The 27,478-nt window shown below is 39.2% G+C and overlaps 3 protein-coding genes across 11 annotated transcripts; 1 reads left to right on the forward strand and 2 right to left on the reverse strand.

Moving 5' to 3' along the window:
* Positions 1–574: 574 nt before the first annotated feature.
* On the reverse strand, positions 575–9,531 carry LOC104432788. Of its 9 annotated transcripts, none has more exons than XR_005548587.1 (7): positions 6,238–9,531; positions 5,868–6,033; positions 4,394–4,831; positions 3,256–3,705; positions 1,974–2,407; positions 1,689–1,905; positions 600–1,091 (listed from the first exon to the last, which is right to left on the reverse strand). XR_005548587.1 is itself a non-coding variant. In XM_039307502.1 (4 exons), exons 2-4 carry the CDS (start codon positions 2,048–2,050, stop codon positions 838–840), a joined length of 504 nt encoding a protein of 167 aa, XP_039163436.1. In that variant the 5' UTR covers positions 2,051–2,407; positions 2,988–3,184; the 3' UTR covers positions 575–837. The 9 variants fall into 9 exon arrangements, 1 of the variants encoding a protein (XP_039163436.1); XR_005548586.1 differs by having other exon boundaries at positions 4,353–4,831; XR_005548591.1 differs by lacking the exon at positions 4,394–4,831.
* On the reverse strand, positions 8,853–10,661 carry LOC120290700 (putative disease resistance RPP13-like protein 1). The gene is made up of 2 exons (XM_039307063.1): positions 9,275–10,661; positions 8,853–8,881 (listed from the first exon to the last, which is right to left on the reverse strand). The coding sequence occupies exons 1-2, from the start codon at positions 10,659–10,661 to the stop codon at positions 8,853–8,855; spliced, it is 1,416 nt and encodes a 471-aa protein (XP_039162997.1).
* A 12,300-nt stretch (positions 10,662–22,961) lies between these two features.
* On the forward strand, positions 22,962–26,185 carry LOC104432543 (pentatricopeptide repeat-containing protein At1g08610). Its single transcript, XM_010044999.3, has 2 exons — positions 22,962–23,177; positions 23,948–26,185. Exon 2 carries the CDS (start codon positions 24,126–24,128, stop codon positions 25,914–25,916), a length of 1,791 nt encoding a protein of 596 aa, XP_010043301.2. The 5' UTR covers positions 22,962–23,177; positions 23,948–24,125; the 3' UTR covers positions 25,917–26,185.
* The last annotated feature ends 1,293 nt before the right edge of the window (positions 26,186–27,478 follow it).

The raw sequence follows: 27,478 nt of genomic DNA on the forward strand, positions 1-27,478 counted from the left end.
CGCATTTCTTCGCTTTTCTTTCAGTTTTCAGCTTGCAAACAGAGCTATCAACGCCCTAGGCAAAGCATTGCATCATGAGTCGTATCTTGGGGGAGACAGTCCTTGTGTTTAGCCAGGCTCATTCCATCATCTCAATTTCATAGAAAGATTTGATATTCATGGAGAGATTCTGATGCTGATAAATATTAGTCACAGATTAAGGTTAATCATAGAAAACCGATAGTCCATATAATAGCAAATAGAGAGAATGTCAGATAACAAGGATGAATCCATGACATATTGCTGAATCCTGAAAATAAAACTAGAAATCTCAACATCCTCAATTAGCAGGTCCATCTTTTAATCGCACTCTCTCCATTTCTATACCAATAGCCAGTATTTGTGAATATCTGTTTCCTTGAAAGAAACGCAAACGAAAGAATATTGACATGTATGATGCATGAATGCCAAATCGCTTCACACCAGAAACCTCTGGTTTTCGTCTCCCTTCAGTTGAATCACTTCCGTAGTCTCCCTAGCAACATTAAATCGTAAACGAAGGATACCCAAGAGTCTACAGGAGTGTACTCACAAATCACAGCCACGAAGGCAATTGTCCATCATAACAGCAGAAACTGATGAGCAGAGTATATTCAAAATGGCTTGATAATGAGCATTACAAGGGCTGCCACAAATTGAATGATTTACACTTAAAGCGTGGGAGGACCCATCTGGACATTTGAGTCGATTAGAACAAATTAAACATGATTACACATAAAAAAAGAAGAAGCAAGAAACAATCTATTGAAATCTAATGAAGATTACAATTCTCATCAAGGTGACTGCTGGGTAAAAATGTTACTTCGCCTTCACATCTACACTGGTTTTAATGGAAATAATCTCAGCTGTCGCCATGTCTAAGAACAAATCGCGGTCCACCACTCCCTCCAGCGGAGATATCTTCTTCCTGCAGCAGGCGTCCTTAATTGGAGTCTTGAAATGCAACTCTACAATGTAGTTTGAGTTATCCGTCACGTAAGGCTTCCTGTCTTCATTCAACTGTAGCTTTGCCTCACACACCCTTCTTAATTGAACAACTCTTGAAGTCACACCTATCAACATCAGAATTCCCAAATTGATCACGTTCTCACAACATCAATAACCAAATAGTATCATGATGAACCCCTGCTATTTAGGAGCGAAATCCTTCGTCGATTCCAGTTGGATCCCAAATATGACTCCCATATATCGACAACGTATCGTCCTCTTAAACTACAATTAACACTGAATTTCTATTTGACAGCATTCTGAGTACTTAAAAAAGGCTCTTGCTTCCGTGTGTTCAAATTTAAAAAAGTAAACAAAACCATCAGCTCACAACTTCACTCAATTGCCGGCTTAAAAATGAAACACGGCCAAATTTAGGAGTTTTTTTTTGCCAAAACATCATCTTCACAACTAGATGAATTGTCTAACTAACGTTCACCACATTGAATCCATCTAAGAACATCATTTCATGATCAAAGAGTCCTCCTACACTCATCTTAAATCCACAAAGCAATCACTTCTTAGCACAATAACCTCATAATTATGGGTAAAAATCCACCTTTTCCACACCTCTCTGTTTCAAAGCGGACTTGCCCTAATATGTAACCTACTGTTGACATGGTTTAAATGGACTGATGGAATTTAGTAATGAGACCACTTACCAGATTGTACTTCCAAGTTTGTAATAGGCACTTTTCGTACCCTGTCCTTGTCATGGGAGAGCTGATGAGTGGCTCGTGACAGAGGGAAATGAAGGTGAGGATGATGGTGTGGAGAGCCGAAGAAGCAAAGGTAGGTGATTAAGCTGCAGTGCAGACTACGGGGGGGAAGGAGACGAACCCTAGTTACGCCCAAAAGCTTCAGCTCACTAAAAATTTGCTGAAAAAAAAAACACACTTGTTAAGTACACATAATTATCAAATAGCCAGCTCAGAAATTTATTATACCCCATAATGCAACTTCTGGGATTTCGCAGATGAGGTGCTGATACCGTTTTGTGCATCGCTTCTGCAGAATCCCACATCCGTCACATCCGAAGATCCAGAGTCTTTCTAGGGAGAGAGGGAGGCCATCCTGGGGTAACTCCCTTAGCTTCAGGCAATGAAAGATCCATAAGGTCTGGAGAGGAAGGGGGATTGCTGGACAGTCTTTCCATGTTCCCCATAATTACAGCGGTTGCCATGTCCAAGAACAACCCCTCCTCCTTCACTCCCTCCAGCGAAGACATCTCCTTTCCTGCTGCAGGACCGTCCCTAATTGGAGTCTTGAAATACAAGTCTACAATGTAATTTGAGTCATCCATCACATAAAGCTTCCCATCTTCATTCAACAGTAGCTTTGCTTCATGCCCTCCTTCATTGAACAACACTTGATGTTGCACCTATCAACATTAGAAATCCCAAATTGAACAGCTTCTCGCAACATCAAGAACCAAATAGTATCATGATGAGCCCCTGCTTTTCAGGAGCGAAATGCTCCTTCAATTCCAGTTGGATCACAAATATGACTAACATGTATTGACAACATGTTGTCCTCTTAAACTATAATTAACGCAGAATTTCTATTCGATAGTCTTCTGGGTACTTAAAAGGCTCTTGCTTCAGTGTGTTCAATTTCACAAGTAAACAAAACCATCCACAACTTCACTTCATCGCTGACTTAAAAATGAAACCTAGCCGATTTTCGAGTTTTTTTCCAAGACATTATCTTTGCAACAAGATGAATTGTCTAACGGTCACCACATTGAAACCATCTAAGAACATCATTTCATGATAGAAGAGTCCTACTATACTCATCTTACATCCACAAAGCAATCACTTCCTAGCACAATAACTTCATAATTACGAGAAAAAATCCGCCATTTCCACACCTCCCTGTTTCAAAGCAGACTTGCCCTAATATGTAACCTACTATCGACATGGTTTAAATGGATCGATGGAGTTCAGTAATGAGACCACTACCCAGATTGTAAGTGTAATAGACACTTCTCTGTACTCCGTCCTTGTTGTGGGAGAGCTGAAGGAGCGGCGGCGCGAAAAGAGGGAGATGGAGGTGAGGATGACGGAGTGGAGAGTGGAAGCAGAGGTAATTGAGGTGCAAACAACAATGGGGAAGGAGATGAACCCTATTTATGCCCAAAACCTTCAGCTCACTAAACATATGATGAAACAGAAAAAACACACCTGTTAAGTACATATATAATTTTTAGTCTAAAATTAAAATACTCACCCTTTTCAAAGAGCCAGCTCAGAAATTTATTATACCTATAATACTACTTCTGGGGTTTTGCGGATGAGGTGCCGATACCGTTTCATGCATCACTTCTGCAGAATTCCACATTTGAAGATCCAGAGTTGTTCTAGGGAGGGAGGGAGGAAGGCCATCTTAGGGTAAATCCCTAAGCTTCGGGCAATGGAAGATCCATAAGGCCCGGAGAGAGGAAGGGAGACTGCTGGACAGTCTTTCCACGTTCCCCATAATCACAGAGGTTGCCATGTCCAAGAACAACCCGTGTTCCACCACTGCCTCCAGTGAAGATATTTCCTTTCCCGCGGCAGGACCATCCTTAAATGGAGTCTTGAGATACAAATCTACAATGTACATGTAAGGCTTCCCATCTTTATTCAACCATAGCTTTGCCTCACATCCTTCTTCATTGAACAACTCTTGAAGTCTCACCTATCAACATCAGAATTCTCAAATCAATCAGCTTCTTGTAACATCAAGATCTAAATAGTATCACGACGAACCCCTGCTTTGCAGGAGCGAAATCCCCCATCGATTCCAGCTGGATCACAAATATGACTCCCATGTATTGACAATAGTAATGTACTCTTAACCACAATTAACGCAGAATTTCTATTCGACAGCATTCTGAGTACTTAAAGGGCTCTTGCTTCTGTTTGTTCAATTTTACAAGTAAACAAAACCATCTGCTCACAACTTCACTTAATTGCCGACTTAAAAAATTAAACGCAGATGATTTTTGAGTTTTTTCCAAGACATTATCTTCACAACATGATGAATCGTCTAACGTTAACCACATTGAATCCATCTAAGAACCGAATTCATAGTCCAGATACTCCAACATTAATCTTGACTCCACTAACCACAATTATTATATCTAACCTGTCGAGAGTAGAGATTTACTCATCTTGAATCCACAAAGCAATCACTTCCTAGTGCAATAACTTCATAATTACTGGATAGAAAAAAAACAATTCACCTTAATTACCCTATTTCAAAGCAGACTTGCCCTAATTCGTAACCCTATTACTGACATGGTTTAAATGGACCGATTGAGTTACAGTATCGAGACACTTTACCAGATTGTATTTCCAAGAAATTATGTAACCCTTCTCTGTACCTTGTCCTTGTCGACAAGAGGGAAGGCTCCAGTGGGAAACATGGAGGGGGTGATGGCGGCGCATGAGAGCTGAAGGAGCAGCGGTGTGACAAAAAAAGAGGGAATAGGACGACAGAGTGGAGAGGTGAAGCAGCAATAGGTGGCGATGGAGGTGCGAACAAGACAACACGGGGGGAAGGAGACGATGTTGAAAGAAGAAGGGTGGGTTATTCTTGGCACCCCCCTAGTGTAGTTATGCTCAAAAGCTTCAGTTTACTCATCCATCTGCTAAAATTATGAACTTAGTGGGATTTCGCCAATGAGGTGTCAATCACAACCGGTCTGTTCTGTGCATCGCTCCTTTAGAATCTCACCACATCCTTGGATAGAGACCAACCCTCTAGACCTAGCCGCGGGCCATTTCCAATGAGAATAACGAATTACAGCAGATACTTTGGCCTGCAAAGGAAGAGAAGAGTCATAAGTTATTTTCCTTGAGAAATGATTTTGGCAAGATCCCAGCATGGTGTCACAAATCATACCAAGAGAAATATTATCTCCAACACCCACTATATATCTAATGCAATATTCCCAACTTTTAATAAATTCTTCCAAGTATAAGTAGCATCTGGTTTACAGTCAAGATGATAGCTATAAAGCCAGGCAAAACATAGAGACCACACCTCTACAAAATTCTCCACAGACACTTTAAAATACAAGCAAGATTTCACAGATCCAGTCTTTGAATGCTAAGGCCTCCAAACTGCTTAAGAGGATATATAGTCCATCTAACTTTTGCTCCCTCTTTAGCATCAGGATCTCCCTTCCAAAGGAAAAGCTCTACGCTTACGCTCAATCATTTCAAAAAGTTTCTTGGGCAACAAAAAGAGTTGACACTAATAGCTAATCAAACTATGAACAATAGATTTGATAAGCCAAAGTTTTCTGGCAAATGAGCGGCTTTTAACAATCCAAGCTTTAAATCTTGATGCAATTTGATGATTTATGAGAGCCTCATAATCCTTGTCTGAAAGTCTTCCAGACAATCCACAATTACTAAAAGAAAGAACCAAACAAGAACATAGGGTGGGCTGATTGGTCATGCTATTTGATTCAATTGCTGCATGTCACACAAATGCAGTTTTTAAAAACTTAAGCTGTTAAGAAACGTGCCAAGCAATGCATATGTAACGTATAACTTAACACTTCCCTTGCATAGAACTGATCCCTTAGACACACAAACACACAAAACAGAATATGGACACAATCACATCAATGAGATAACTGGGGAATGATAACAAACAATATAACAGACGATAAATTTTAAACCATTGACGTGTGCTTAGATACAACGCTAAAAATGAACAAGTAGAATGCCGACAATACACTAATCCTTCAGAAGAGATTCTTCCTAGATTATGATCATACCCCATTACCATTACCTGTGTCTTTCAAACAGCCAGTCAAAAGAAACAGCAGAAACAAATCTACTCACCCTTTAACTTTGGCAACCAGCGTCTCTAGAGTCCATGGCTATGCATCTTTGATTCCAAAGCAGCTTCTCCTCCTCCTCCTCCTCCTCCTCCTAGACTAAATAGACCTTTCGATGGATCCCTGTGCCGTACCGACAAACTTCATCAAAGGGGGAATTCCAATGTAATCTGCAAGGCGAGCAAGAGTTAGAGACTCTTGGCGAATGGGCAGAGCACAGCAGATGACGAAAAGAATTGCTGGATGAGTACATAAAACTGCTAGAATGGAATGCACAAAAATAAGTCGAGAAATCCAAATCCAAATGCAACGGGTCCGTTAAGACAAAGTGACTACGAGTAGAGGAGTAGCAAATGGCAGAGATCGATCGATACCTTGATTTTTGAATGAAAATAGTATGTCCGAGGCATGGGAATCTTCGGGAGATGGAGACTTGGGGTGATCTGAGGTGAGGACGAGGACAGAGTGGAGAGGCGGAGCCTAGGGAGGCGATCGAGGTGCAGAGACGACAGAGGCGAAAGCGGAGGTGATCGACATTATGGAATTTCCTTCTTCGAAAGAAGCCAAGGCCTCAGATATTAATAATACCCTAATCTCTTCCCATGTCGAATATTCAGAGTCGGAATCCCTTCTTTCTTTCAAGTAATTGACTCGGAGTTAATATCACCCAATGTGACTTGTGGGATTTCGCGGATGAGGGGCCAATAGCTGCCGGTCCCTTTCCTACATCGCTCCTCCAGAATTCCACATTTTATTATCCGGAGTATTTCTAGGGAGGGAGGGAGGCCATCCTGGGGCAACTCCCTCAGCTTCGGGCAATTCCAAAAGCTTAAGACCTTGAGAGAGGGAGGGAGACTGATGGACAGTCTTTCCACTTTCCCCAAACATGAGATGTTGAGACAGAGCAGAGAGGAAGGGAGCGGAAGCACAAGATCCTCCTCCTCTCCCACTCCACTCGCGCGGCCGTCGATCACCAGATGTTGAAGGGAGGTGAGAGGGGTGAGCCACTCCCTCATCGGCTGCTTCATATTCTTGCATTTACTCACGTCAAGTTCCTGTAGCTGGGGCGGCAATCCTCCATCGGGGAAGCGCGTAATACTCTCACACCCATAAATTAATAGAAATCGAAGACTCGTGAGTCGATGCAACTGATTAGGTAACGATTTTATCTTCGGACACTCCCAAAGCCAAAACGACGAGATGCCGGGAGGAAGAGGAGGGAAGCACTCCAGCTCTAGAGCAGCACAGTTCAACAAATGCAAGGTATTGAGGGCGGAGAGTTTGTTTAGGCCCTGGGGTAAGCTTCTCAACTTATTGCAACCTTCAATCACAATCTCTTGAAGCGACTGAAGACAGTCTAGATTTATTTGCGCAAGTGACTCCACGTTCTGGCAATAGTAAAATTTGAGACTCTTGAGGGTTATAGGTAAAAATATGCCTCCGCTGAACAGAGCGGCTGGCAATGAAGCGCAACCCCAAATCTCTAAACTTTGCAAACAAGACATCTTGTCCCCCTGGGTATTGATGCTGCTTAGTTCATCCGGGTCAACATTTAATCCTCTGGGTAAATATTGCAACCTATTGCAGCCCTGGATTTCTAATGATATCATAGATGTCGGTATACCTGTTTCGGGGAAGGACACGAGATTTGAACATCTTTTGACCGACAAGTTTCTAAGAGAGTAAAGGTTGTGCATCTTGTTTAGGAGCTTCTCTAATTTGATGCAATCACTCAGGCTGATGGTCTCGAGGTTGCCAGGCAGCTCTATATCTCCTTCTTCAGCCACAAAATACATGAATTCATAACACGCGCTGATGGATAAGCTCTTCAGACAAGTGAGATTTTGGATTGCTTCTCTGTCTTGCCATAAGTAAGTTAACTCTTCACATCTTTCAATTTGTAACTCCTCCAACTTGATCAGGGAGCTTGTAAACCCATGATTTAAGCAAGTCAATTTAGAGACATCTTCTATGGCAAGAGAGGTTAGAGATGTCAAGTTTACCAAACTCTTCAGCACCCTCTCATTACAACCTCTGAATTGTAAATCTCTAAGACATGGAAGGCTAATGATGGAGGGCAACGCATCCATATGCGGACAGGACTTGATTTTGAGCTTTGTGAGGGAGCCTAGTTGACTAGGCAATTTTCCTATCAACACAGGACAATCTTGAATGAGGAGATGCTCAAGATGAGGGAACAAAACTCCTGCTTCTTCAATCCCGATGCAATGAGACCAGTCTTCCCACAATGGCATGTCCTTGAATCCCAGAGTTATTAAGGATGGGAAAGGACTCTCATTAGTTCCATAAAATTCAGACCCTATCGTGCATATAGCATTTAGGCCTTCAATATATAGTTCTTTGAGCAGAGATAGCTGCCCGAGTGATGGCAATGTTTTGGCCCTGCAACATCCATGTAAACGTAAATGCACAATGTTGAGACATGGAGGACTTTCTAACCATGACGGGAATTTTAGGCCACCATAGTAGGATATCCCGAGATTTTCAAGGTTTTGGTGAGGGTGAAGAAAGACGAGGACCTCTGCTTCAAGGTCTTCATTCCGAGAAATTTCAAAATCTAGACTCCACTGCAAGGTTAACCGACATATTCCCTCCTTCATGATTAAATCGATCTCCTTAGCATCTCCAACTTCCTGAACCTTATGCAAATCAAAGATGCACAACTCCCCTTTGAGGTCTTTCAGGTTTTTTAACTCCTTCAACTTTAACCCATTTTCTATTCCCACTACAAATTTGGACAGCATCTCAAGACCCACCAAATGACCTATATACATTGGCATCGCTCTTAAGTTCGGAGTATCGGTAATGTCGAGAAATTTTAGATTGATCAATTTCTCCATACCTTTCGGTAATTCGGTGAGGTAATTACAGGCCCGCAACATCAAAGCCTCTAGGTTATATAATGCAACAATCGACTTTGGAAGTGTTTTAATATTTGTATATGACAAATTGAGGTGCCTTAGGTGCTTCAGTTTGCCAATGCTATCCGGTACCTCTCTAATCCAATAGTAACGTAATGAGAGAACCCTCAAGTACTTCAATGTCGACAACAAGTCACATAGCACTTTTTAGACAAATAGGACCTCGCAAAGCAATCATAATACCTAGATTGCTTCCTACATGATATGAAACTCCTAAGTACCTTCATTTGATGATATATCTTGAGTCTTTCTGGCACAATGTGATTAGTGGGAATAAATGAGGCATGACGAGCAAAAGATGCATTATTTTGATTACCCTCAAGCTCAAACTCCTCTAAGCAAAAATTAGTTGCCCCTGCAACTAGCTTTGCCAGATCATTCACAAGATCATGCATCAAGAATCGTGATTCGTTTATACTCGACTTTTGAAATAACGATCTAGATACTAGCTCGTTAAAATAATTCAAACCTGCATTCCAACGACTGTTCTTTTCCTTCCTTCCCTCCAACAAGCCCTCTGCAATCCACCAGCGAATCAACTCGTCCCGTTCAATTTCATAGTCCTTGGGAAATATAGCACAGTAAGCGAAACATCTCCTTAGATGGAAAGGGAGATGGAGATAGCTAAGTTTTAAAGCTGGAAGGATCTCATTTCTTTCTTCTGGTAGGTCCCAAATTTTGTTGTTTAATACGGCTTCCCAATCTTGGGGATTGACATTATTGCGCAGCAGCCCAGCCAATGTCTTCACAGCTAATGGCAACCCTTTGCATTTTTTTGCTATTTTCTGGCCTAACACTCTAAGATGGGGATGATGATTGAAATTTTTGACTCCGAGAGCATGAAATGCAAATAGAGTCATACAAGTATCTTGTGACAACCCTTTGAGATCATATGATCTAGCACTAGCACTTGCTAATGAAGCAACGCCACTGTTACGAGTGGTGAGGATGATCTTGCTTCCCTTCGCTCCCGATTGAAAAGGCTTCAATAAGGTAGTCCATTTCTCATACTTCTCGTTCCAAACATCATCTAAAACAACAAGAAACTTCTTCCCTTTAAGGTTTTCCTTGAGTTCAATTTGAAGCAAATTCAGGTCCGTATCTTTACTGTCAAATTTTTTTGTTGTTGTTTGTAGGATTCTCTTTGTAATAGCAAGCACGTCGAAATCATCAGAAATACAAGTCCATGCTTGCACATCAAAATAGTTATTTTCTTCAGCCTCCTTGTAGACTTGTTGAACTAGAGCCGTCTTCCCAACACCCGCCATCCCTACGATGGGAATCACTTCTAGATCCGCACATGTTCTATCGTCCTCTTCTCCCGTTAGTAATTTGAGGATCTTCCTTATGTCATCCTCTCTACTAATGAAATAAGACTCGGGCAAAGATGTGGTGGGAAGCGGCTTATCCTGTGGACGATATGCTGATCGATTTTCATTATTCTCTTTTAGGTTCAAAGTGTCTTTCTGAGTGATTAAATCCTTTAATCTTCCATCCATCTCTTTAATCTTGGATCTCATTTTGCAATTGGACATAAATGCACATGGGCTTAGTATGAAGTCACAACTTGGAAGAAGGAAACAGACCTTCCTAGTGCAGGGTTTTGCCTTGGACTTTTTTTCGGCAGATTTTGTGGTGAACTCATCAAGCAAATCTTCAATGTTGTAGGCCAAGTTCCTGAGATCTTCGAGCCACGACTTCACCCCAGCATTGTTGATCAGTTGCCTGTCCTCTGCATCATCCAGCACCTGGTTGATGCTGATCAGCATCTTCGCAAACTTGAGCAGCTCGGGAGAGGCCAACCTCTCGAACAACACACGAAGAAGGGCGCCAAGAAAGAGCTCCGCGATGGGCATGATGACTTGATCCGGGAGCGGCGGAGGATTAAACTAGAGTGCCTGAATGGTTTGAAAGGAAGTGTGCTGAGTGGAGAGGAAACAAAAGTCCTTACGTCCGGGACAATAGCATCAGGTGATGGGTGTGAATAAAAGACCTTTTAAGCATCAAGTACTCTAGTCAGATTCGAGGTGGCCTTTGCCTCAGTGGAGATCTCTTCATCCAGTTACACTGAAATATGGACGTTGAGGCCACAATCTGTGTAATGCGACATTCGTTGATTCTACCCGAGGTAAAATGCCCTACTTCAGCTTTTTATCTAGTGGGCTGCCTTTGGCGTGTAGATGGAAAGATTCCTCCCGCAATTCTAGTGCATACTGCCTTCTCCATTTTCTTATTTCCCTTTTGTTTTCTCCTAATAATGGCAGACAAGGGGCCCATTTTCTTTTTCTTTTTCTTTTTCTTTTTTAATGTTTTAAACTTGTGCTGGCTACACTGAATTTGCGATCAACCGAACTGTCGGTGGAGCCAAAATGAAAAAGAAAGGCTTTAACTTTGCAGTCGTCACTTGCGCTGCTAAACTTGAGCCTCTCTTGAAATTGCCAGTGACGAGCTGGAACGTCGTGAAATGCCCGTCGTTGGTGGAAGAAGCGGCTTGAGAAAATCCAATTACAACCCATGGAGAGAGGAGAACATAGATCTTCCCTTTTTCCCATCCTTCTCGCCTGCAGCCTCGCAAACCGACCTGGAGATCCTAAACATCCTGAGCCAAAGAGATGAGTAATTGTACTCATATGGACCGCGAATTTTCAATCAAAATGACCACCACTTTTTTGTTAAAGAAAATACTTTTAAGGTGCTTATTAATCAATTAATAAAATTATATAACTTGCTTTGTACTGATTTTTTCACATAACATATATGACAAAAAAATTGAAAGTGGATATGTCATTATTAAGGAAAGTGATCATATGTATAGACCTAATACTTGCTCTCGCTTTCAAAATAACCAGAATGTGACCCGTGCAAGTGCATGGGACCAACTGAAGTTCACACGTCGACATATACATCTTGTATCTTAAAATTTATTACTTTATTGGAGAAAAAACTTGCAAAATGGATAAATATGCTATCAATTTTATAATGACTGGCTAATAGTAGACTAGACAAAGGAATCGGTCAATGCAAAAGAATACATATAAGCCAAACTAAGAATAAACATGTCGGTTTTTTACCCAAAAAAAAAAAAGAAAGAAGAAACATGTCGGTATATTTATCTTGATTTTTGTTGCAAAAACAAATGGTTGAACAATAATAAGCCAGAAAACAAAAAAGTAAATTGGATAGAGAATATGTTTGATTCAGTCAGTATGACCTATTCCACGGGGAGAGTAGTTTAAGATTTCATTATTAATCAAGCGGTACATCAAGGTTATGACAAAATGCTTGGTAATTCACATGGTATTTAGTGTGCGAAATTTCATGCGAAACAACCATTAAATCTCACAAAGAAATTACATAAATCTTACCAAGATTTCGTAGTTGATTGCTCAACTAGTGTTCAAAAACACTAATGAAAAATCATTTTTAAGTAATGGTTAAAAATAAATATTTGTTACTTTGATAGAAAAATATTTATTATTTCTCCTCATTATTGTTGTTGCTACCTAGATTTGCTCTCAAAGATACATCATGCGTATGATTAGGGTGAAAAATTGAGTGGCCATACATCGAATTAAATTGAGTTTGTGATTAGATAGTATCTATGAAATATACTCAAAATTTGTCTAGGTCATATCGCTACATGTGCCATATAAGATGGCCAATAATAACTGGACCATTATAATAGCAATTTTAGGCGAAAATTAGCTAGGATGATTAGATTGAAAACTCACACAAAGATTTAGAATAATATTAGCAAAATTGATAAATTTAAGACTACATTAAAATTCACACAATAAACATTCTTAAGATTCGATGGGTAATTTCTTGTTTGAAACCAAAGTGGACATGGTACAATAGTCATGACAACGACATCATTCTTATCCTGAATTTTTTGGATGAGCGTTTGCAAATTCAAGATCATATTGGTCTTTACGCCTCTCTTTTGTCAATTTGTTGTTTTGAATGTCTGAAGTCCACTACAGGTCCTAGGACAATAATGTCTACTGCTTCTTTTGCTTTTTCTTCCAAAGTAACATTAGGACGACCTTGGTCTTTTCACAACTTGCATGTCTATCCTTTGCTTTTCTTTTTTTTTAGTGACCCAGGAACCCCCCGCACGGCCGGCAGCCGGAGGAGTAAACCTGGGGAGATGCGTAAGCAGGAGGATCCACTACTCCCGGCAACCCACTTAAGACGCCATGCGGTAATCCACCTGCTTCCTTTCAACTTGCGTTCGTCAGACAAGAAGTGGCAAAATTCTCCAAAATGAGGTCCACCCTCCAGTGAGGACAATGATGCCTCTGATGCCGCCTTTTACTTTTGCTTTTTCCAAAAGTGACACCGCTATCAATAATGGATGTCCGTCCTTTGCTTTATTCGGACAAGGAGCAGCAAAAGTCTCCGAAATAAGATCCACCCTCAAGGACAATGATATCTCCTTTTCCTTTTGATTTTTCGAAAGGTGACACCTCTATACGTTTTTTTTTATCAAAATTAACGATATTTCATTACTAATTCAGCATTATAAAAAAAACATAAGGCACAAAATAGTTGGAGGATACCACGATTTTTTTCAATCAAAACAATTATGACTGCCTTTTAAAGGAAGCTTACAAATCAATTAATAAAAGTTTTATTGTACTGATTTTTCCCCAAAACATGTAGGATTACCCTTTTTTTCAAATGGATATTACATAATTAAGTAAAGTGCACGTGTGTATATATATAAAGATGGACCTAATAATTGCCCTCGGTTTCGAAACAACTAGAATTTGAGCCTTACCATTGCACAAGATCGATTGAAATTTGCACCTCAACACATACATTTTGTTTCTTAGAATTTGTTTCCTTATTGTAGAATAGATCATTTACAAAATATTTAAATATGTTTTTTTTGGTGAAAATAATTAAATGTTAATACTAGATAGACCAAAAAAAAAAAAAAAAAAAGCCAATGCAAGAAAATACATATAAGTCAAACTAAAAATAGACATGTCATTACATTTATCTTGAGTTTTGTTGCAAAAGAAAGAAGGAATAGCAACAATAAACCAGAAAATAAAAAGTCAATTAGATGCTGAATATATGTGGCTTGGTCGATATGATCTAGTCCAAGGGGAGAAAGCCTACTATTAGTCAAGTAATACAACGAATGTTATAACCAAGCTCCTCAATTCACTTAAGCACTCCCAAGTTTTCCCAACCCTCAATTCATAATCCACATAGTATTTAGTCTAAACAACTTCTAGTGAAACAATAAATAAATCTCACAAGTGAATTACAGAAATATTATGAAGATTTTCATAACTATCAAAAAATCGTGATTAATTGTCTCCGGATCTAATTGACAAACATATACACAGCCTTGCATACTGTAGTTGAAGTGCCCACTCTACTAGGACAAAAAAGCACACTAGAAACAGCATACCCTGGAAGTGGAACATATGATAATTGCAAACTAAGTTGAGGCATTCGCTACTCATTAGCAAACAATGACGCGAGCTACTTTTATAGGAGCCCAAAGGATGCAATTGAGAAATTCTAGTTTCATTTTGGCGCGACATTTTTCATGTTCTTAACTTCGTTTTATTTTGACGCGACGTTTTTTTTGTTCTTAACTTTGGGACTATGATTTTGCATTTCTAATTAAAATGCCATCTCCTATCATTCCTTGCTCAGACCATTAGCATTAAATAGGTATTGAACTGCTCAATGACCTCAAGGTTATGAAGCATGCAGGTCAATTGGGTTTAGAACTAACTTTCTAATGTGCTAGAGTAGCATGAACTATATGACTTTCTTATCATAATTATGCTTTGTCAAATATTACAAGGCGATACAAATTTGTTCAATTTGAATGAAAACATAAAATTACCTGGAGCGTTCAATGCGGGTCAAGCTCCCTAGAAAATATTTTTAGGTGGTATTTTTGGGGTGGATTTCAACTTACATCTTTAATTCTTTTCTATTTTATGTGAGATTTGAAATGTAACAAATTGCCGAGAGTAACACTTTTTCACGCTTACACATCATGGCAATCATTCGCCACTTTCTTGGATTGGCTGTCCAGTCCATTCCTGGATCATAGATCTACCCAAAATAATCTTGCTAAGACTCAATGTGACACAATGTATTAATTCTTCATGTCCATCACATGACTTAACCTACGGTCCAACTGAAAGCCAACTCAAGTAACGTTACTTGCAAGATCCACGAAGGCTTGAGTTAAATTATTTATAACTATCATTGGAAGAAAAACAGAAAAAGAGATTCGGTCTTGAGGTGACCATACGTATCAAGATCCAGGAGTTCTTTTAAGTCTTGATTGCTGCTGCTTCCTTCAATACTTGCCCAGCAAAATGCTGAAAGAGAGTAAGAATGACGATGATGACGACAACAACAACAGAAGTACAATTTGGTGTTTTACATCCTTTTAGCCTTGAGGCATGGGCACAATTGCATGAGTAAGCATTGCATAAGTTAAACTACTAAACCAAAGTAATCACATTTCAAGAACTTCTAGATCCTCATGGATCTTATTGAAATATAAATTTTCATATAGCTTCTACACGACAATTTGTTCTACCTACCAAATTATCCAAAGATTCATATATTTTCTCCAATTGTACTAAAACCAAGTCTTTTTTAGATGATGCACTTCGCAGATCCATAGGGAGTTCATTCAATATGGTATCTTATCTTATGGAAGAAAATTTTGACTTTGTAATCCTTTGACACTTGTCAATTTCATCGAATTTGAGTCAGTAAAAATGCTACCATCTCATTTGGTTATTCGAAATATCTAGAGAAAGGTTCATTTGCATCTCGATAAAGTTTGTTACATAAAGAAAATGTCAATATTCGATTTTATATAATTTTGCTTTTTATCTATCCTCTTTATTTTTAAGCATGGAGTCAATTGTTAAGGGAAGCATAGTTTTTACTTGCTAATCTGCATGTTCTCACCCCTAAATTTTTTTACTTATCTATAATAAGCTCCACAGTCCACTAAATGTCCTTAGTGGACAATAATGTCTCCTCCTTTTGCTTTTTCCCTAAAGTAACACTAATGTCGTGAATCATTTGCAACTAGAAACGTGGCGCATTTCATGTGGACATGAGACGTTGGATTGGATGAACTTTTGTGAAATTAGGACCCTCTTTGTCTTTTCATGTCTTACATGTCAATCCTTGTTCTTTTATTCAGACACGAAGTAACAAAAGTCTATATAATAAAGTCCACCGTCCCCTGCAAGTCCTTAGAGGACAATAATTGTCTCCTTTTTCCTTTTCTTTTTCAAAAGTGACACTGCAACCACGACTTATTTTTTGAAGGAATTACCTTTAGGGTGCTTATTAATCAATTCGTAAGTTTTGACTGTTGCTGTTTCCTTCAATTCTTGCCTAGCAAAATGCTGAAAGAGAGTAAGAATAATGACGATGATGATGACGAAACGGTAATGCAAGTGCAATTTGGTATTTAACATACTTTTAGGCCCAAGCCCGCAAGTGTTAAACTAGTGCAACTACATGAAAAGTACGCTTAACATATAGCCAAAACTGCACGAGTGATTATTGCATAAATTAAATTTACTAGATCAAGGTAATCGCATTTCAAGAATCTCTAATTCCTATGCTAGATCTTACTAATAATTTTCATATAGCTTCTTTCACTTTAATTAATTATGTCTATCACATTATTGGAAGACTAAATCTATGTATATTTTCTATAACTTTCAATTTACAAAAGAGAGTTCTAAATTTCTCGTAGTTTGATACTTGTCATTCTCATCGAATTTGGATTTGTGAAAATAGTCCATCTCATTAGGTTATTTGTAATATTCTGGGAAAGGCCCATTTGCGTCCCGGCAGCGTTGACACCTAAATTGCCGCTAAAAAGTCAAACATACGTTTTTTTGTAAAAATAAAATAAAATAATGATGGTGATAAATTATGATAAAAAGAAATTATTTAAAATTTTTTTTTTTTTTTAAAAGCGAATAAAAATATGAAGCACCAGGACCATCAAAGCTCATCACTCCAGCCCGGTCCGACCACATATGTTTTTTTGTAAAAATAAAATAAAATAATGATGGTGAGTAGCCCAGACCACTAGCGAAGCTCATTAAGCACCTGACCCAATTCGCCTCAGCCCATTAGATCCACAAGAGCAGCCTAGGCCACACCAGGCCCATCAACTTCTAATAAAACTGAGTAAGCCCAATTCGGTGAAACTCATAAAGATTTGAATTGAGCCCGGTCCACCTCATCGGAACTAGCCCCACTCTTCCCCGCTATCTTTCTCTCTCTATCGCTCTGAATGTTGGAAAGGAACTCGCGCACGTGCACTGGGGAAGCTCAACGAAGGGAAATTTGCTGCATTACAATTTTTAATCGCCTCTTGTGATCGAGTCTAGAATTAACTTTCAAATGTGCTAGAGTAGGACTATCTATAGGTACCCTCTTATCGTATTTTGCTTGGTGAAACAAATTTATTTAATTTGAATTAACACATGTAATGACTTAGAACACTCAACGCGGGTCTAACTTCCTGAAAAAGTATTAGGTTGTGGTTTTTTGGAGTGGGTTTCCACTCTTGTCTTAAGATTTGTTATTTCATGTGAGATTTGGAGTATCGCAAACTTTTCCACTTATTATGCTAGTATCCTCATCATTGTCAACTTATGTCTGCAGTGACATTACCTATCCCACCAAGAGCTCCACCTTTTCAAGCTTTCACATCACATTGATCACTCCTTACTTCATTGGATTAGGTAAATGTTGTCTAGTTCACCCCAAATCATAGATCTACCAAAATTCTTTTTGCTAAGATTCAGTGTGCCACAATGTATTTTATTGTTCATGTATGTAGCATGACTAAGTTTTCCACCCAACTAAGAGCTGACTCAAGCAATGTTAATTATAAGAGTTATAAAAGTTAGAGTTAACCCGCCGGGGGTGGTGGGTCCTCCCAACGTGTCCCCCAATTACTATCATGGGTCACCAAAAAATAAAAGTTAGAGTTAAACTATTCAATTACTATCATGGAAAGAAGAAAGAAAGGCGTGATTGTGAGGTGATCGTATGTATCAAGATCCAAGAAATCTTGTAAGTTTCGACCGCCGCTGCTTTCTTCAATACTTGCCCAATAAAATACTAAAAGAGAGAAAATAGTGATGATAACGAGAATGGCCATACGAGTGCAATTTGGTGTTTGACATCATTTTAGTCCCAAGACCACTAATATTCAACCAATACAATTACATAGAAAAACACACCAAACATATATGCACAATTACACAAATGGCTGTTGCATAAATTAAATCTACTAGATCAAGTTCATCACATTTCAAGAATCTCTGGATCTTATATTGAATGTTACTAATAAATATAGATTTTTATATAGGTTCTACACTTTAATTATTATGGGTATCAACATTACCAATAGACTAAATCTATGTATGCTTTCTACAACTACCATCTTAGTTGGTTATTTGTAATATTTTGGGGAAGACCCATTTGCATCACAACAGTGTTGACATCTGAACTATCGCTGACAAGTTAAACATTTATTTTATGTAAAACAGTAAAATAATGATGGTAATAATGATGGTAATAATAAATTATGATAAAAAAATAAAATGACCAATAGAAAAATGAAGCACCAGGTCCACAAAAGCCCCATCACTCCAGCCCGGTTTGATCACCTTCTTCCAGCCCAGCCCGGTCTGATCGCAAGAGTAGCCCAGACCACAAGTCAAGCCCATCAAGCACCTGGCCCAATTCGAATCAGTCCATCAGATCCACGAGAGCAGCCTCGGCCACCGCCGAACACCACCAGCTTCGCGGCCGCCGGAAGTGCTCTGTTCGCCCCCGTTTTCCAGCCAGCATCTTCGAAGTGCTTGGAGCTTGTTCGTTTCTCATTCCCTGGCTCCGATCACCATCCTCATTGTCTCCAACGATGGCGTGGTCAGCACCTACACTTTCAAGGGATTTTTCTTCATGCTCTGTTTTAGTGAGATAGACACCGAGAACTCTTTACTTCCGTCGCTATGGAAATTGATCGTATCTAAAGCTATCGCGAGAAACATGAATGGTCTAAGTATTTTACATTGGCTGTGAATCTCTCTCCATTACTGTTTCATTTTGTTCATCAGTCGAGCGCCTGCTACATGTTTGGTGATATTTCTAAGCTAGATCATGTTAGCATTGCGTAGTGAAATTTGCAGTACTACAATGTTGAATTACCTAATGTGTTCTTGACCGAGACCTTGCTGTATTGAAATTAGCTCACTAATAGTTCAATTGCATCGGTTTCCTTATTGTACATGGGATGCATGGCGATCGTTTTTGCTGTATAGGCATTCCTCAAATTTTGTTGTCCTGCATTGAGAATGAATCTAGGAGCTATGCACTTGATATATTTCTGTCTTGGTTTAAATCTAGGTTCAGTGTTCTCACGACGCAAATCCGATTCTGAGTATTGCTAGATTTGACCAAGAATCTCTTGCGTGGAACTAAATTAAATCCGATGTGTTTTTGTCGAATCCACAAGTTGAATCTACTGGAATTGCACTTAGATCCACTAATTGTGTTGTGGGATAAATTTTAGTTCCTTTGCTGATACAATGAGCTGATGAAAGAAGGGTGGACTTTCGAATTGAGAATTGATTTGGTGTTTGTCTTGATTCATTCATATGCTAGGGTTCGGCTCCATCGTTTTTCTTCAATATCGATTTCTTGTTGTGGTTTTGTCATTCGAGAGCCCTCGGCCACTAACCCTTTCATTTGGCTTAGACTTGATATTTTTCAACTTATGTTACATTATGCCTATATTTAATGTAACATATAACATTGCAATTAATTGAATGGGATGATTAAAATTTTGAGCAAGATGTTCAGAGTTACAAACCTAACAACTTAATATATTCGTAGCTCATTGACGTTCAATTTGTTTCTCACTTTCCAATCTCTTTGTATTATAAATTTATCGTGGTTATTATCTTTTAAATTTAGATTTTACTTGTGTCTTCTTCTTTTTTGCGCACGCATAGGCATGTGCCCTTTTTTCAGTAAAGACAGGATGATTCCAGCCATTCGAATGAGTATTGGCATTTAATAAGTGGCTAATTGAGGGCGCAATAAATAAAATATAAAAAATGATAACCGTTAGGAAATAATAATAAGGGTCAAATGGTCAATAGTTAATCTTATGTTGAGAGGATTATTCATATTGTAATCTTTGATTGATTCGGTCAATACAACACGTAGAATACTCTCACTTTCAGCATGGTATCAGAGCAAGGTTAAAAAAAAAAACTTCAATCCCACCACCACCATAGCCCGGCGGCGGAGGCCGTCGCTAGATCCAAATCCTTCGTCGCCGCCACCGCCGCAACGTGCTTCTTTTCTAGAGAGCAGAGCAGAAAGAATGCCCACATCGTCGTTCAGTCATCGTCCCCAAATCCAGATCTATCCATTGGTTTTTTAAGGTTTGAACTCAGATCTGTCCCTCATCGTAGCCACCCCTCACCGGCATCATCATTGTCACCCACTACCTCCCATCGGTGCCTGTCCTGCAGATCTAAACAGAACTACTGCCCCAGCGTCAATCACTAGAAGCCCATCCAACAAGATTGGTATGTGTTCAGCCTTCTTTCCTGATGACGGGATTGAAGACCGATTGCACAATTTGGTCTTTGTCTGTCTTGCGATCTAGATTCTGTGTTTTTCATAAATCCATCTAAATCCCAACCTGAGAGGGAGTATTAGGAAATAATAATAAGGGTAAAATAGTCAATAGTTAATCTTATGTTGAGAGGTTACTCATATATATTGTAATCCTTGATTAATTAAGTCAATACAATACGTAGAATACTCTTTCTTTCAACAATAACATTCAATTAACTCGACTCAAATCTAATCCATACCTACCCATTTGACGGCCCTAAACTTTGTCCCATGTGCAATGTCACCCCTGGACATTCAATTTGTTCAATGTGATATATGAACCATAATAGATGTTCAATCTAGTCACTAGACTATATAAAAAATATTCAATGTTGTCATTTCATTAATTCAAATTAACAAAATATATTGATGAGGCTTCAAATCCATTATGTTTGATGGTGGACAAAAAAAAAGTGACACATGGATTACACAAATAAGATATTCATCTAAAATGCATTGACATGTTAACGTCCTAATTTTTTTTATCTTTTCACAATTAGATGTACAAAAGATAGATATGTTAACTCATCATTTAAAAATAAAAAAATTAACTCGAGATATAATAATCTACGTTATTAACCAATGTTTGATTTGTAGTTTGAACAAAAAAAAAAAAACTGCACTTCATGGACTAATTTGAACAAATTAAAATTGAGCTACTACATTATATTAGGCCAAAATTCAAGAATTATTTGATCATTTGTGTTATTATCCTAATTATAAGTGACATTCTATCTTTAATTTTATATTATTGGATAGAAAAATCGGCATCGAATCACTACACATGTCTGCTATTTACTTCTTCGTTGTTAACATCGAGAACGATCCCTCTCCTAATGAGAGTAATTAGTGCCTTGGAATATTTTTTTCGTCGTTGAATAATTAGTGTGTGTCACCAGTAATTGTATTACTTCGGATAAAAAAATAGATAAGTTTTTTTTTTTTTGGTGCTTGAAATGTTATCAAGAAATAAATGTGTTTAATTTTATTAATTCTAAATAGCTTGTCTGAACTACATAGCATATGAGCAAAAGGTATCATCTGACAATGAAATAGACAAAGTACATATTATTTAGACATGACAAAAGTTATCCAACAGAAGTGATGTCAAATAACATTTATCATCGGCACTTTCAATCAATCAAGAAATATTTAAATAACATTTAAGACACTGTTAACACCAAAAAATGATGAAATTTTATTTATTTATTTATTATTAATATGATTCCGATACAAAACTCGGTATCGAACGATTGTAGCAAACGACAAGTTATCAACAATAAAAAAAGCCTCTTGACGAACACAAATATGAACAATTGACATGACGTTAATATAAAAGCTCAATTGTGGCAAGCAATTGTATTATCGACAAGATATTAATGGCAGAAGAACTTGTTCATAATTATGAATATCAATGACGAAGTTTTTTTATCACTATATGATGACTGTCGGTCAATGAATAGTACTTAAAATAAAATTAGTTGTGTTGAAAGTAAAAGTGAAGATGATAAAGATGCCAATTGAGAAGTTTTAAATGGTTGGACATGCATTTGGGGAAAACGATCGTGGAGCCTTAGTAGTCATATTAGTAGCGCCCTGAAGTTGAGCCCATGGACAACCAAAAGTTGTACATTTATAGATAAGATGAATGCGTAGACATGAAATCTAGTCACAGAGTTGAAAATCTCGAAAAGGCGGTTGTAATTTTTAATTTTAACATTAATCGCTTAGAGGCTGTTATTTTGTCCAATAGGCTATACAAGCCATGTTGAATCATTGTAAAGAGCTCTCGATCATCAACACAATCAACTCTTTCTTTTAGATTTACAATTTAATGTTCCACTTCCTGCATTTACTCGTGTTTAGTAATTGCTTATGATTCTTGTTCTTCACTTCACGTCCGAATTGCCATGCAACCTGATTTAAATAACAATCGAAGATCCGGCTTGAAATAAAATGTGTCTTGTCGCATGTAGAGTAATATGCAGACAAAATAGATGTGAAATGCTCAATTAGCTAATTCAAGAGCAAAATATATGGCAAACTAATGAGATGGTGTTTAGGCTCTTTAGGCATGGTATTGTGACTAGTTAAGGGGACATTATACATTTATCTTCTAGAGACTTCTTGCATTTAATAGATAAGTAGTAGGTAGATATTAAACTTCTACCATTAGATTAATGAGAGATATACGGTCACAATTACAGTGGTCCATTTCCTTTAGTACTTTCCACCAATCCAGCTCTTCATAATCAAGCGTGGCTCGCACGGATCAGGATCTGAAGCGTCGGTCCGCGACACGATAAGGTATGGTACTAAGAAAATTTTATAATTCATAACGTTTTTTTTTCCACCTTTTTCCGAAAATTAAGGTTTGGCACGTGTCATGTAATCCATATTTCCAGAAGGCCCAAAAAAAAAAAGTAGACGAAGCATAAACCGGAGTTTGCATTTGCAAAGCGAGCAAGCGAGAACCCTAGTGATCAGCGTCTTCCTTCGTAATCATCACCACCCCAGGCTGTCTCCCTCCTACCCCTCTCTCTGCCCCCGCCGGCGGTAACGCAGAGCGCAACGGCTGCTCCACACCGAATCGGCGGCGGCGGCGGCGGCGGCGGCGGCGGCAATTGATTCCGTTGCTTCTGGTAAGTATTTGAACGTTCCATCTCTCTGCCCCGCGCGCGTCTACCGTTTCGTTGCCGTTCGGTGGAATTTGAGAAGCTTGGGTAATTTGAGTTTTGATGATTGACGGTCGGTTGGCGGTTGGAATGAGAGTGATTTTCGATCGAGTGTTGTGATATGTGCTACTTAAATGATGGAGATTCGGTTGTTCTTATCGGAATTTGGAGAGTTCTGTGTCTTTTCTGGCATGAACTCTATTCTCCTGATTATGTGGTTTGGTTCGTTAGTTGTACCTTGATTGAAGCGGCTTTTGTGGCAGTTATTTTCGGTCGATTCTGTCGATTCTGGTAAATATCTGAACGTTTTATCTCTCTGCCCCGCCCGTGTGTCTATTGTTTCGTTGCCATTCGGTGGAATTTGAGAAGCTTCGGGTGATTTGAGTTTCGATGATTAGGTCGGCTGGCGGTTGGAAAATGAGAGTGGTTTTCGATCAGGTGTTCTCGGTCATGGCTGCTTTTTCCTGAATCGGCTGATGCTGGCTGTGCTCCTTTTTGTCGTGTTCTTGTGATACTTGCTACTTAAATGAGGGGGATTTGGTTGTTCTGTATCGGAATTAAGAGGGTTCAGTGTCTTTTCTGGCATGAATTGTATTCTCCTGATTAAGTGGCTTGGTTCATTGTTTGTACCTTGATTAAAGCAGCTTTTATGGTAGTTATGCGTGGAGAGATGTAACAGGTTTATTGTTATTCGATGCTGTATTTATGATTCTGGGCCTGTCATTGTTCTTTTGCAGGACTTGGTGTCGGTGATTCCATTTCCTTCCGAATCCTGGATGAATTATCATCTCCGGGGTAATATAGGGCAGTCATTTCCGATCTTTTTCTCCGTTGCTTTTGCACTCTGATGCCCATCAGCGCTATGACCCTCTGAATCACTGGGAGTCCCGAAGTTCCTGCGGGTTTTTGGAAGATATGGGTTTCACGGTTGCCCCACAGAGTTCCATGGCCAATGTGTCCCTTCCGCATCTTCTGCATCAGCATTCTAAACAAGCCAGCCAAAGTTTTGGGCCTTGTGGTATCGACTGCTTAACCGGATATGCTTTTCATACAAGTACCTCAACTAAGTGCAATTATAGTTGCCGTCTGCCAATTGGTTATCTCAGTGTTCGAAGAAATGTGAACTCTTTTCAGTGTGAAGTCTTACAAAGAAGCTTTCGCATTTATGAGGAAGATGACATTGACCAAGATGAGTGGAGTTCAGAGGGTTACGAAATGATTGCTCCGAGAGAAAGCAGTGTTAAGACGAATTTGAGGAAAACTTCCAGTTCGTCACGGCGGCTTTCAGATGGGTCATTTGCCAGAAATGATGAGGAAACCAATAATGAGATTCTTCAAAATCTCTGCAGTAGCAGGAGACTGATGACCGCAGCACATTTGATAGATGTCATGGGGCGCCAAAATCAAATTCCCCACTTCCCTTCCTGCTTAAGCTTAATCAGAGGTCTCATTAGAATCAATAGAATAGAGAAAGCTGGCAAAGTCCTTAGAGTCATGGTCTTATCTGGTGGGGTTCCTGATGTGATCACATGTAACATGATGATTGGTAGTCTTTGTAAGGAAGGGCACTTCAGATCTGCCGTGGACCTCTTACAAGACATGAGCTTGAGTGGCTGTCCTCCGGATGTCATAAGTTACAACACTATCATCCGCTGCATGTTTGACCATGGTCATTTTGATCAGGCTATTGGTTTTTGGAAGGACCAATTGAAGAAGGGATGCCCACCTTATCTGGTCACCAACAGCATTCTTATTGAGTTAGTATGCAGGCACCGTGGAGTTGTGCGAGCTATTGAAGTTTTGGAAGATTTGGCTATGAATGGTTGTCATCCTGATATGGTTACATATAACTCGCTTGTAAATTTTAGTTGCAAGCGGGGGAATTATGAAGATACGGCTCTAGTCATGCATAATCTTTTATCTCATGACATGGAACCTAGTACCATAACTTATAACAGTCTCCTTCATTCTCTTTGCACCCGTGGCATGTGGAATGAAGTAGATGAAGTCCTTACAATAATGAGTCAAAGTTCACGTCTTCCAACAGTTGTTACTTACAATATTTTGATCAATGGTCTGTGTAAATCTGGATATCTAGGCCGTGCAATCGACTTCTTTGAACAGATGGTTCAGAAAAGGTGTTGCCCTGATATAATAACATATAACACCCTTCTAGGTGCTCTTTCTAAAGAGGGCATGATGGATGAGGCCATTCAACTAATTCACTTTTTGAGTGGTACTAGCTGTTCTCCAGGTTTGATCAGTTATAATGTCGTCATTGATGGTTCAGCTAAATTGGGCGAGATGGGTAAAGCGAAGTTATTATACAATGAGATGATTGAAGCTGGGATTAATCCTGATGACGTCACACATCGAGCTTTGCTTTGGGGGTATTGCCGAATAAATTTATTCGAGGAAGCTATGGATGTGTTGGGTGAGATGAATAGGAGAAATCACAGAGTTGGTAACATTGCGTACAGATTCCTGATCCATGGGCTATGTAGAAATGAGAAAGTCAGTTCTGCAATACAAGTACTGGAAAAGATGATATCAAGTCAATGCAAGCCAGATGAGACCACCTATTCTGCCATAATAGATGGTGTGGCTGCTGCAGGGATGGAAAAAGAAGCCCATGAATTGCGTCAAAAACTGATAGAATGGGACGTTCTTTCTCAAGAGGCAGTGTTAACTGGGACTGCATTATAACTTGAGGTGTCTCTGAGCTCTCAGATAGCCATTTTCTTAAGTGGAGCTGCATAGAATGTGTGTTCCACCGTAGCAATTTCTTCATCCTTATTTTTCTGTTTCTTCATAGTGGCTCGCCTATCCTCCCCTCTTTGTGGATTTTATAGATTTTGACAAATATTGTCTCACAGACTATTCCTTCTGATGTCTCTTTTGCTGGTTTTGCAAGCCATGAAATTTTGATGGTAACTGCTTGTTTAAGGAAAGTTTTGACCTTGTCCTTCTTCTTATCACATAGTTTCATAATTTTATTCCTTGGACATCTGTCCTGGGGCTTTGACTTGATGGTCCGAGGACTTTAGTACATGATTAAGCCTTTGACCAAGTAAGGTTATGGTTGCCTTGATCTTTTGTAGAAATAATACTGTGGTGGGTTCAAACTAGTTTAATGATAAATTATTGCTACTCATGCATATTAGGTCGTTCCCCAATATCATTTATCATGGACTTGGAGCCATGAAGTTACTGCTACAGGATGCTGAACTATTTTCTGTATGTGTTGAGTGATTTATGGAAAAATCAATGGTTTAGAGGAACAATTCATCTCTTAACTAGAATCTTAGTTCGTTTAGCAACATCTTCTTACCCAAGCAGCTTAATCGATCGCATCAGATTCTTTCCCCAGTTTTTGTTGATTTTACGACAACCCATATTCAATGCATAGCATACTTGTTACTAGTTTAAGCTCGTGGATTTTCAGAAATTTTTTACAGGAGGGACCAAGCTGGAGTACGAGTCCATAGAGTGCGTAACATGAACTTGCTTATAGGACTATAGATAAGTCTGGTAGTTATGCTTCCTTTCTTGGTTTGTCTGTTACAAATGTTTGGATTGGTCCGAATGTCAATTGCCTCTCGATCAAAACCTTGCAATGCATCTTTTGCCAAGTTGCCTTGTAATCCATCTTTTCCCAAGTCAATGGAGTTCTCTTTTGTGCGCCTTTGTTTCGACAATTCCAGCTTCTGCTTATCATCCTGTTGTTGTATCTCTTTGAACCCAATGCGATAGTGCAGTCTAGTTCCTGCTAAAAGGTGCAGACTCTTTAGCAAAGAGATTGGAGTGTTGATAATGTCTCTGGATTTTCCAAGGTACAGGGGAAATCATAGCACTTTCTGGTCAGGATAGCCCCATACAGTACTTTTGAGTGCCATGTGACGTCTGTCTTGATGTACATTCGTCATATTTAATATTGATTCCGCAATTAGCTAAAAGCTTGTATCATTGATCAGTCTTTTTAAACACTTGGCCTACTTTTCGGGTTGATCAAATGGGTTTTGACCGGAGAATGCAAGAGCTGTTTAATTTTCAATGCATCGAGCATCTGGAGCATTATATGTCTCAATCATAACCCCGTCCAATCATCCTCTCCGGGATTTTCTAAGCTGATGGCGACATTTTATGGACGGCCGGGTGATGTTGGAGTAGCTGGCCACCGGTTCCGGCCGCTGCCAATGGGTATGAATGCCATTCATTGAATGGCTGGTTCTGTGACTTAGGCTTTCCGGGGAGCCCGGGTTGTGATG

The sequence above is a fragment of the Eucalyptus grandis genome, chromosome 2 (assembly GCF_016545825.1).
Source record: "Eucalyptus grandis isolate ANBG69807.140 chromosome 2, ASM1654582v1, whole genome shotgun sequence".
NCBI lineage: Eukaryota > Viridiplantae > Streptophyta > Magnoliopsida > Myrtales > Myrtaceae > Eucalyptus > Eucalyptus grandis.